We start from the raw sequence: 12,638 nt of genomic DNA on the forward strand, positions 1-12,638 counted from the left end.
TGACCTTAGGGTAGACCGAGTGCTCATCTGTGCCCATCTGTGAGAAAGGCTTTTCTGTTGCGAACTCCATGATGGTATGTCTTGGGAGAACCCCTCCTTTTCCCATTAAGATAGTTAGCTGACTGACTGAACAGTAGGCTCTTCCTCCCTCTCTAGCAAAGCTATCACTCAGTTTCAGATTGAAGAAAGTCTGTTTCCTAAGCCTTATAATTTTGCAAAGATGTGATAGTGGGGAAACATGAAATTAAGTGAGTCTTTTATAATTGCTTGTTTTAAAAAACCAGTGCTAGTCATCAAAAACAGGGTATCTGTGCCCTGTGGGGTCAGCATCCTTAGCCCTGCTGCTTTTCCTGTTTCTTACAGCCAGTTTGTTTTTTTTTTGACACCAACTATGTGGAAAGATTGTTACATTTTAAATATTCAGATTGTTTTCTGGAGAATGGTGAATATATCTTTGTTGTGTTACCTTTAAGTCAGATTAATTTATATTTTCTCTTAGACTTCATCTTCCTCCTCCTTTTCCTTCTTCCTTCCTTTCCTCTTCCTCCTGCTCCTCCTCCTCTTTTTTTTTTTTTTTTTTTTGGCAGGGTTTCTCTGTGTATCCCTGGCTATCCTAGACTTCGCTCTGTAGACCAGGCTGGCCTTGAAATCACAGAGATCCACCTGCCTCTGCCTCTTGAGTGCTGGGGTTAAAGGCACACACCGCCACACCTGGCTAAAAGTTGTTTTTAAGTAAAACTAAAGAATAATCAGAGAAAGGATGAAATAAAGTATATATTTTATTAATATTTAGACACATGCTATAAATAAAAAGAGGCCATGATTTTGAGAAGGAGCAAGGACAAGGGTGCACAGGAAAGATTGGAGTGAGGAAGGGGAATGGGAAAAATGATATAATTCAATTAAAAACAGTTTAATCCCACCCCCCAACTCCATGACCAAAACATCTGCTGAAATACCAGATTCTTGATTTCTAAAGAAATCAAGTTTTACAAGGAAAGTATTTTTTTGCACTTTGCATTTGGAAATAAATAATTGATCTTTAAAAGGCATTTCTCCAGATGTTCATGAATTAACTTAGAACACTAAAGGAGAACAACAAAAAAAAAACTGGAAAAAAAAATTGAAGAAAAGAAACCCACCCAAACTACCATAAGGTGGTAGAATTAAAAATTCATGTATCAGTAATCATAACATTGGTAGATGTATTCATTAATGAATTGAAAAGATAATCATCCCAATCTTATATAATTGATACAGAGATGGGAAACAAAATATAACTAGAAATGAATATACTATAAGGGAAAAATTTGCAAATCCTAGTATGTTTTAGTTTCATTTCCCTTAGAAAGTAGGAGTGAGCAAACCAGAGACCACTAAGAATGTAGCTTTTTGTATACCAGCTAGCAAGCTTCAGGTAACATTTCTCTTTGGAATCATAGATTCTAAAATTATAAACTAGATGCTTTTTTGTCATAAATTGAAATTACATACAGATTGACCATTTAGACCAGAAGAAACTCAGAAATTATGCTATAGATTTTGTGTCATAGACAATTTCTCTTATTAAATAAAGTACAATAAAAAAAACTGAATCAGCAATAGATAGCTAACCTTTGTGGTTTGAAAACTGATTTTTTTCTCAGTTTATAGTTTATAGTCAAAAATGTGAAGCATTTATTACCCAGTAACAATAAAAGTAGTTCATGATGTATGAGGTACAGCTAGTTTATTTGGTGAGTTCCTTAAGGAAGACAAGACAGTAGAAAGAAGATAAGAAGATAATAGATACAGATAAACTGAAGCACCTGAGAGAGTACGGTTCCTCAGCAAACAAGGAAACCAAACAAAAGAAATTCTCTGTGGTTCCATGGCAGAATTATACAGGATTCTCAAGTCTGTGTACATAGATGATAATAAAATAAGTGCAGGGCAATACAAGACAGTGTTGGTTGGGTCAGTGAGGGAGAAAGGTGCTTGAGAAAAACCAGGCCAAACAAACAAACAAACCCATAGACACAGTTGTGTTAGGAGCCTATTAATTGTAAGCTGAATAGAAGGTACGTTGGGCTTTATTATGTTTTAAATCTATACATATGTTTTATATCATATTTGGTGGTGTTTATGAAAATAGTTTATGCTTAGAAAAAGAAGTTCAAGAGATTTTTAAAAAAACAAGCGAGAAAGTTGTAGACTTTTTAAAAAATAAATAATTTAGAATTATTAAATGGGAATAACAGTTAACAAACTGTTGACAGACTAAGGACTATGTTAGCTAATAGTTAGGTAAATTTGAATTTTCTTTGATTTGTTTTTGGTGGTGCTGAGGATAAAGCACAGCTTCTGTCACATGCTAGGCAAGAATTCTGCAACTGAGCCACATCTCCATCCCATGACTGTACTTTTAATTAGTTGTGTCTTATTGTATTATCAAGATTTTAAAATATACATAATCTATTGTCAATACTTTTTTTTTTTTTTTTTTTTTTTTGATTTTTCAAGACAGGGTTTCTCTGTATAGCCCTGGCTGTCCTGGAACTCACTCTGTAGACCAGGCTGGCCTTGAACTCAGAAATCCGCCTGCCTCTGCCTCCCAAGTGCTGGGATTAAAGGCGTGCACCACCACTGCCCGGCTATTGTCAATACTTTTAATGTATAGGATTTTGGATTTTAGTAGTCATTGTGTTGTTATAAATAGCAAATTCATAAACTAAACATTATCTCCTATGTATTTGGCATTTGCTTTGAAAGTGATCTACCTTTGCATTAAAGGAAGTCACACTTCACTTGTCATTTGTGACAGGAAATGAGACTTTACATGTACCTGATTCCTGTGCTTTTGTTAAAGTATCTTATTTTTTATAGGGGGCAAATATAAGCTTGGATTTATTTAATTCCTAGTACATAGTAGAAATCCAGCGAGTGATGTAGTTGTGAAAACTTACTGTGCTACCTTACTGTGCTATTCAAGCAACATGCTGCTTTTACTCAGTTTTGAGACTTCATGCAAAGCCCTTTTTGTCATAGCAATATCTGTATCAGTAAAGAAGAATAATTTACAGGTCAGTTGTGACTTTTGAAAAGTTAACTGTCAGTTCTTTAGTTAAGATTAAAGCTACTTAAATAAAACAAATGTTAAATTCCATTACTATGTCTCCAAGATCCCTTTGTTGTTGTTGTTATTTTGTGCTGTCTTGTGTGTTTTGATATAGGCTATCAAGATGGAAATGATTCAGAAGCTTCAGGTCCATTCAGAAGAGGTGGAAGAGGTAGTTTCCGAGGTTGCCGTGGAGGATTTGGTTTAGGAAGACCAAGTTAGTAGTGGATTGCATAACATGTGCTTCATTTGTTGGAAATTATTTTTTAAACCCCTGTGTACAAAGTTGTTGTTATGTGAACATTTTAGTAGAGTAGCAGACACAGAACCACTTCATGTCACGTATCGTCATTTTCAGAAACATGGATAACTGAGTATTAAGTTGGAACACTGATTTCAGAAGTTTGTGTTACCAAGTCTTTATAAAGCATTATGTATCACTAAGTGTCTGGAGGCTGGAAACTATGACTGACCTTAAATGAGGGGTCTTCTATATGGCTCTCCCCTTCATACATTCTTTCACCAACATGGCTTTCTACTTTAAAGTTCAATAGCCAACATTTTCTAGAAAGAATTATTTTTCTTAAATCACATAGCATAATATGTCTCTCAGTAGTGATTTTGGAAACTAATGACATTGATAATTTTTAATACTCATTAAACAAATGTATAAAATTGAATAAATTGCCCTTTATTTAAAAAACCTTTCAGGCCTCTGAAGGGCAGGGCTGATAGTGTGAGAGTGTGGTGGAGTAGGGCAGGTATGATGTTTTGTTGTTCAGGCAGTGAGATGATAGAGTATGGTCTCTGTGGAAATAAAAGTCCCATTTTGGGGAGGAGACTTTTGTTTCTGGATAACATTGACCCTAATTTATTTATAAAATAACATTAATTTTTAAGGAAGTTATTTGTAACTCAAGTATATAATGTGTAGAGAAATCTTTTCTGTGACACTTAAAAAATATACATGTTGATTCTTGTTATACTCTTTTACATATCTTTTAACCTGTAATACCATGCTTGGACATTTTGCTAAATGACTGTAAAATGTTGTTAAAAGTAACACAATCAAATTCTGTTTCTTTCAAATAAAGATAGTGACTATGACCAAGATCAGGGGACACAGCGTGGTGGTGGCCTTTTTGGTTCTAGGAAACCAGCAGCAAATGATTCAGGTGAGAAATGAAACTATACTGAGCACTGATACTCATACATGTTTTTATGCTTTTAGCGAGAGGCCACATTTAAGTATATCTCAAGGCTAGCTCACAGTTTCCCCTGACTCTTAGTTATGCAGTCCAAGGCTAGCTCACAGTTTCCCCTGACTCTTAGTTATGCAGTCCAAGGCTAGCTCACAGTTTCCCCTGACTCTTAGTTATGCAGTCCAAGGCTAGCTCACAGTTTCCCCTGACTCTTAGTTATGCAGTCCAAGGCTAGCTCACAGTTTCCCCTGACTCTTAGTTATGCAGTCCAAGGCTAGCTCACAGTTTCCCCTGACTCTTAGTTATGCAGTCCAAGGCTAGCTCACAGTTTCCCCTGACTCTTAGTTATGCAGTCCAAGGCTAGCTCACAGTTTCCCCTGACTCTTAGTTATGCAGTCCAAGGCTAGCTCACAGTTTCCCCTGACTCTTAGTTATGCAGTCCAAGGCTAGCTCACAGTTTCCCCTGACTCTTAGTTATGCAGTCCAAGGCTAGCTCACAGTTTCCCTGACTCTTAGTTATGCAGTCAAAAATAGGTGTGCAGTTTTGCCTCCCTTAGAAAATTGGTGCAAAATGAAATATCTTTCTGAGTAGGCTGACAGTATGAGATGGGAGCAGATACTTGTAATTGGAAGAAGGAAAATAAAGCTTGCATTGGTTTCAAAGAAAGTTTGTGAGGTATAGGGGAAAATAATATATATGATTTGAGGAGAAATGTAAAAGAATTACAAGTGAAAAATGCCTTAAAAAGGAGTAAGGTTTAAATGAATTCTACAAAATTTTAAAAAAATCTAAGGGGCTAGGAATCCCATTGAATGACTGTTGATTATAGTTGTTCTCCTTGCGTATCTGAGGGGAAGGAGAGCAGGGAAGCATTTTCCTCTAATGTGTTGCAGTGCAATGTCTTACAGGCAATGGTGACACTTACCAAAGCAGAAGTGGGAGTGGCCGAGGTGAGCTCTTACTTGACTTACTTCCATCAGCTTACATTTATTGTAATCTAAGTCTATTTTCTTTAGGATAAAGGTCATTGTCATTGTTTTTACACACCTGATAACTGTGAAGTTTACATGGCCTGTTTGAGGTCCTTAATATATTTTCAGGTTATTATCTTTCTGGTCTAGCAGTTCTATTGTAAGACTCACAAGTGATAGGAGCACTTGTAAACACATGCACAAGGATACTCAGTGAGTCCTCTTTGTATTAGGAAACCTAAAAATCACCTAAAATTAACCAATAAATATTTAACATAACCACAAATGGGATATCATCCAGATATTAAATATCGAGAAATTTGTACAAATTATTAAAATACCCCTTTCCTTTCATAATCTAAGAGTAAAGGAAAGATAATAATAAATGTGACTTTTTTATTCTCAAAAAGGGTTTTTCTCAGAGCATAAATATTTAAGTATTGTATGAAACTTAAAATACTTTGCAGATTAGTAGATCGATAAAGATTATTTGATTTTTGGTAAATCGTTAGTCTGAAAGCATTCACAGTAGTGAAGTCCCTGCCTTCTTACATTTTTCAATATTGAACAAAAAAGTTTGCTAAAATCTATTTAAATCAGGTCATCCACAGATGTTTATAGCTTGTCTGAAGGAGAAGTGGACATATTGAAGAGTTGTTGAAGCCTATGGGGACTTTTGAAGTGTGATTGGAAGCATTTTGCAATATAAGTTGGCATGGGTCAGTGAGGACAAAGGAATAAAAAAGGAGTTCAAAGGTGATCCATTTAAATGTCAGTTGACAAGCTCCATAATCACCTGGGAGCCAGGCTTGGGTGTGAGGGATTTTCTAGAGCAGGTCAGTTGAGGTGCGAAGAAGACTCAGACTGAGTGTGGGCAGTGCAGCTCCACAGTGCCATCCTAGACCAGTGAAGAGCGAGGGAGCCGAGCCAGCGCTCTCTGAGTAGTCTCTGCTAACTCAGTGTGACCATCTCCTCAGACTCCTCTGCCGTGACTTCTCTGCAGTAATGGACTGTAGCTAAAACTGAGCCACAATTAATTCTCGCCTCCTTCCGCTGTCCTTTCTCACATCAGTAAGAAAGGAACCACTTACTCTAGTCAGGTGGATTGCTAAACTAGCTTAGCTGTCTTTTGAGAACTTGGAATTGGGAAAGATTTCCATTCTCTTAATTGATAAAGAGTAAATCATTGTGCCTGAATTGTTTGTATAATATATACGATGTATTTATGCTGAATACTGCCTTTTTCTGTGAGGGTCTTGGATTTTATGCTATATGCTAGGCACAAGGTACAGAAGTTACCAGCTTTCGAGTGAAAATTCTGGATGAGTCTCTGAAGTGCTCTGGTAAATAATTGTGTTGTCAAAAGTAACACCATTAGAGACTACTGGGAAAGTTGACTTCTGTCCCTCCTTTCTTGGTTGAGTATGCGCCTTAGTAATTCACTTAGTACATCATAGCTATGATTATGGCCAGTCTGGGTGGTCCTTGCTTCAGCACCGTTGATGCTGAAGAATGGTCTTAGGCATTTCCCAACACAGTTTTAGTTTCTTGTAGAAAATTATTTCCTTTCTGACCAGGAAAAGACCTCACAGCTTAAGGAAAGACAGTAGTGCATCTGTAATCTATATAAAAACAACGCGTTGATTATTAAACAACCTTAAAATATGTAAGATTCTCTCTCTCTCTCTACCTCTCTTCTCATCTTATTTCTCTCCTCTCCTTCCTCTCATGCTGGGAATCAACAAACCCAGGGACTTGTGCACATTAAATTAACACAGCACTGAGATGTGCCTGAAGCCCCTGACTATCTCAAACACCCCTTGTAAGCAGTGACTTTAAAGATGCTTTCTGTTTTAAGAAATGTACTTTTTGAAGACAGTGACAGTGGAGACATGCACAGCTTTGTGTCATAATTGATTATCACTCTGACTTTCTTTAATAGGTGGTTACAAAGGTTTAAATGAAGAAGTAGTAACAGGCTCTGGAAAGAGTAAGTTTTATTTTGGAAAAAGGTTTTGATCTTTATAGTACTATTATTTTATTCCTCAATTAACATTTATCTTTTTGGTTTTATCCCCTTTAAGATTCTTGGAAGTCAGAAGCTGAAGGAGGCGAAAGCAGTGATATTCAAGGTACATTGGCATTTGCATTATTTATTTGAATAATACATTTCTCTAAAGTTAAAAATATTTAAAACTGTAGTTAAATTACAAACATTTGCACAATGAAAATCTTAGTAGTGATTTCAACAGTTATTTTCTATTTGGTTTTTGTCTGTTTTTGTTATTTCCTTTTGTTTGTACTTCTAGTTTATAAATTATATTTTTCATTTATATTCCAAGGTCCAAAAGTGACATACATACCCCCTCCTCCACCAGAGGATGAGGACTCCATCTTTGCACATTATCAGACAGGCATAAACTTTGATAAATATGATACCATACTTGTTGAAGTATCTGGACATGATGCACCACCAGCAATTTTGGTCAGTGTCTTATTTCTATATTGATATAAACATATGGTATGATGAAATTACTATCAGTATATAAGTTACGTTTAAATGCCTAGGATCCTTGATTGAAAACTGAGAGGCATTGCTTACCATTTTCAGTAGGATTGCTATATCAAAAGAGAAAGTGCTGGAATTCATCTCTACTCCCCACACCATATTAAGAACTTTGTTTAAATTTACTGAAAAGGCTACTTTTTCTAGATACTCAAAATGTTCACATCCTAATTATGTGAGAAAAGTAGGACTTAGGATATGGGTTTTATGTGTTTTGCCTGCATGCATTACTGCCTGGTGGCTGCAGTAGCCAGAAGATGGCATCAGAGCCCCTAGAACTGGAGTTACAGATGGTTGTAAGCCTAAATGGATTCTGGGAGTTGAACTCATATCCTTTGGAAGAGCAGCCAGTGCTCTTAACTGCTGAGTTATCTCTTCAGCCATGGGAAGTGGATTTTTGTATGGAGAATAGCAGAAATCTTCAATTGCCTGTTAATAATTATCTTCACAGTATGCCTTTGTTACTTATCAGAGCTTTTTGTATCTTATAGGGTTTAAGAGGGCAGAAAAAAGTATTGACAAGGAATGTTTATGGGAAACACTTTTACCATGTCATGGAAATACATTTTTATTTATTTATAGTGGATTATATTGCTTTGTAAAGTGGAATCAAAGTTTAAAGCTCACTTATACAGAATATGTTTATGAAATGATGAGCATATGATGTGTGCAGTTTATCATTTAATCATTGACTTCTTTCCCTGTTTAGACTTTTGAAGAAGCTAATCTATGTCAGACGCTAAATAACAACATTGCTAAAGCTGGCTATACTAAGCTTACTCCTGTGCAGAAATACAGCATTCCCATTGTATTAGCAGGACGAGATTTGATGGCTTGTGCTCAGACAGGGTCTGGGAAAACTGTAAGTCATCTTTCCAAATAGACTAGTCCTCTGTCAAACTGTTTGTTGTTGGGTTTTGTTTGTTTTTTTTACTTTGGTGTTTTCCTAAGTAGCTTGAATCTCATACTGGCTTAGAAGATCTGTAGATAATCTGAACCATCATAACTATTCACGGTCTTCTGATTTCTGGTTTTCTTGGTGTTTATGTTGTCACTGTCCAGGATACATAATTTCTTATTTTCTTAAAACACTAATGTTGTGTTGAGCTAGATTAATTTTATCAAACATGTTATGTTGTATAACACAACTATGAAGACCTAGTTAACTCCTTGCAATAAAAGTTAATGCCAAGTTCTTATCATGAATCTACCAGCAAGAAGGATGGGGTCTTAAGGCTGTAAAGTAGAACTAGCTTTTGGCAGGTACAAAAATGCTAAGTTGTAAATCAATCAATTTAACTTGTAGGCAGCTTTTCTCTTGCCTATTTTGGCTCATATGATGCGGGATGGAATAACCGCCAGTCGCTTTAAAGAACTTCAGGAACCAGAGTGCATCATTGTAGCACCAACTCGAGAATTGATCAACCAAATTTATTTGGAAGCCAGAAAATTTTCTTTTGGGTAAGTGTATATGGAATGCTACTCATAAAATAGTTCTTAGAGAGCTCTCTCAATTATTTGAGAGCTCTGTAATAATAAACTCATAACAATTTTAGTATAATTGAATGAACTGTATTTTCTTATAATCTTGTTTATAGACTATATTTTTAGAAGAAACAAAATTAGATAGCATGGGAAAAATAAGAAAATATTATAAATACCTGTGTTCACTTGCTTGTCTTTTCTGATATTAAGGATTGACTAAAGCCCCTTGCATGTGCTAGGCTCTATCAGTAAGCTGCACTTTTCTTAAAATCTTGAGATGGGGTCTTACTAAGTTCCAAGCCTAGTCTCAAATTGAAATTTTCCCTTAGTTTCTCAAGTAGCCTGATTATAGGTGTCTGGCACCATACTTTTTTTTTTTTAAGTAGCAAATATTTTTAAATATGTTATTTCTGCCTTTATGAATATTTATTTGTGTGTGTGCCTACACATGTGCCTGGAAATCAAGAGGACAACTTGGAAGTGTCTATTCTCTCTTCTTTTACTGTGTGGGTTCCAAAGACGAAATCCAAAACATCAGACTTAGAGGCAAATGCCTTTACCTGCTGAGCCGTCTAATTCACCCTTCTGGTAGTTTGTAATGCATGTTTAAACTGGTTTGGGGCAGCTGGAAAGATAACTCAGGTTAAGAGCACCTTGTGCTTTTGCAGAACACCAGGTTTTGTTCTCAGCACACACATGTGGCTCATACTACCTCTAATTCCTGTTCTAGGGTGTCTAATTGCTTCTTCTGACCTCCACTGGGACTGTACACATACATGTACCCCACAAATATAATGCAAGCACACACAAATAAGTACATTTTTAAAAAACTTTAACAAGCTTAAAAAATTAAGACTACTTTTATACAATCAAATTTAATTTTAATAACTTCAGGTTTGTTTGTGTATATATGCATTTTATTTTAAAGCATTTGATTTCTTTGGACTATTTTAAGTAAAAGCATACTTAATGTTTTGCTGTGTAAACATTTAATGAGGGATGAAGAAAGATGGCTTAGTTGGTGAAAGTGTTTGTTTTGTGAACATGAGAATCTGAGTTCAAATCCCTAGTTTCCATTGTAAAGCTGAATGCAACAGTGTGCATCTGTTAATTCCAGTGCTGGAGGGTAGGACTGAGACAGGCAAGTCCCAGGGGCTTGTTGGCAGCCAGCCTAGCTGAGCTGGTCAACTTTAGGTTCAGTGAGAAATCCTGTCCAAAAACTAAGGGGAGAGTGACAGGATAACACTTGACTTTGACCCTGGCTTCCAAACACACAGAAAGAGGCTGGGGTCAGGGGGGATGGAGAGAAAGGAGAGGAGGGAAGGAGAGACAGATTTATGGGTTTTAATTTTTATGAGGTTTTTAATTTATGGTTTTTAATTTTTTGTTCAAGCTGACTTTGAACTCCTAGCCAATGTGATCTTCCTGCCTTAGCCCCTCAGTCTTCTGAAAGACTGGGACTGTGGGCGTGTGCCACTTTACCCAGGCTTTCTCTTTTAAGAAACTCTGTGTGGAGTGGCTTTTGTTATTGATGTTAATAACAACATGAATTTATTTTAAAGCTTACACTAATGTACATTTTTATTACTCAAATGAAAAGTTTAACTATATACTTACCAACATTTGGTATTGTGTGATGCCTAACAAATGACTGTATGATCTAGTTGGTTACAACAATCCATATGATGCCACACTTCACTTCGAAATGATTAAGGATTGAGGAGCAGCTTTGTGGTGTGTTCTGGCATGTAGTCTCTTATGAGATAACAGCCAAGTTTGAAGTGGTCCAGTGCTTTGATTGGACTGTGTCTTAGGGTTTTTGTTGCTGTGATGAAACACCACGAAAAAAAAGACAAGTAGGGGAGGAAAGGGTTTATTCAGCTTATACTTCCACAGCACAGTTCATCACTGAAGGAAGTCAGGACAGGAACTCAAACAGCAGGAACCTGGAGGCAGGAACTGATACAGAGGCCATGGAGGGGTGCTGCTGACTGGCTTGTTTTCCCTTGCTTGTTTAGCCTGCTTTCTTATAGAACCCAGAACGACCTGCCCAGGGATGGCTCCACCCACAATGGTCTGGGCCCTTTCCCATTGATTACTAATTGAGAAAATGCCTAACAGCTGGCTCTCAAGGAGGCGTTTCTTCAACAGAGGCTCCCTACTCTCTGATGACTCTAAAGTTGTGTCATGTTGACACGAAACCACCCAGTACAGATTGCCCACAATTATACTTAAGTATCTTAGGAAATGTCAGGTGGTTCTCTAGATTAAGTTCTCAGTGAAGCAAATAGAAGGCTGCAGTAGTTATAAAGTAGCAGTCTCATAAGTCATACATTGTCAGCCTACTACATTGTAGGAAGAGTGTCATTAACTAGTCCACTTTTAGAACTGGTTATTTAATTTGCCAGAACTTACATAAAATTAAAGTTTTGAGCCCTTTGCTCTAAAGCTATTATTAAAGTTTGCAAGACAGCATTAAGCCAAACACTGAGGCTCTTTCGTGTAACTATCTTTGGCCAATTTGTAGGTTGTTGTCCTTCCAGCCTTCTCCACTTTTCTTCCACCCTTTCAACCCTCTCACACTAGATAAGAGAGAAAAAAGATAGAGGAAAGGAAAGAGATCTGTGAATGAAGTTAGGGTTCAAAAAGAGTGATGTTAGGGTTCCACAACTTCCTGCTAATTAGCCCATAAAATTCCTTGGGGCAAGTTTGATCTTCCGTGTCAGGATATTTAATTTCTTCCTGTTGTTTCTTCTTTGTTAACAACTACTTAACAAACCATGACCAACAACAACCCAACAACTCAACCTCTTGGGGCCCTAGCTAGTATTTACATACCCTCCGAAAAGATCTGGGATTCCAAACATCACACAATTGCAGAAACTATCTGCAGCTGGCAAAATCAAACCTCTGCTATAGCACGAGGCAAATCATAGTCAGCTCCTATGGACAATCTGAAGCAGTCCCATATGCTACACGTGAGGTTAATATGAAAACTTTCTTATAATATTTCTGTGTTTTTTAAACCAAAATTCTAGAGTTTTCACTACACTTTGGAGTTTGAGACATTGTGTAACTGTATAGGTTGCACACCTTTGAAGCCAGCTCTGTCACACAAGTAGTCAGGAATCTTATTTAAAACCTTTAAAAGATGAAACATTGGGGAGGTCATTCAAGAAGGTTTTGAGTCGGTACCATTAGGGCTACAGAGACTCATCCTAAGAGTCTGAGAGACTCAGGGATGCTTCTCAAGAAGACACAGCTACAGAGGATGAGCCTGTAGAGCATATCCAGGAAAAAAAGAGGCAGGTCCTAG

At 36.9% G+C, this 12,638-nt stretch overlaps 1 protein-coding gene across 4 annotated transcripts in view; it reads left to right on the forward strand.

The window, feature by feature from the left end:
- The window catches only part of Ddx4 (DEAD-box helicase 4), a 53,300-nt gene that overhangs the window by 22,222 nt on the left and 18,440 nt on the right, over nt 1–12,638 (forward strand). For 2 of the 4 annotated variants that reach the window (XM_034523444.2, XM_034523445.2), the window contains exons 8-15: nt 3,213–3,314; nt 4,192–4,272; nt 5,209–5,250; nt 7,214–7,261; nt 7,356–7,403; nt 7,614–7,756; nt 8,547–8,699; nt 9,144–9,298. In XM_034523444.2, the coding sequence (XP_034379335.1) occupies nt 3,213–3,314; nt 4,192–4,272; nt 5,209–5,250; nt 7,214–7,261; nt 7,356–7,403; nt 7,614–7,756; nt 8,547–8,699; nt 9,144–9,298 (772 nt within the window). The remainder of the gene's footprint in view (nt 1–3,212; nt 3,315–4,191; nt 4,273–5,208; nt 5,251–7,213; nt 7,262–7,355; nt 7,404–7,613; nt 7,757–8,546; nt 8,700–9,143; nt 9,299–12,638) is intronic. The other 2 variants (XM_034523450.2, XM_034523449.1) reach the window with 1 other exon arrangement.

The sequence above is a fragment of the Arvicanthis niloticus genome, chromosome 19 (assembly GCF_011762505.2).
Source record: "Arvicanthis niloticus isolate mArvNil1 chromosome 19, mArvNil1.pat.X, whole genome shotgun sequence".
NCBI lineage: Eukaryota > Metazoa > Chordata > Mammalia > Rodentia > Muridae > Arvicanthis > Arvicanthis niloticus.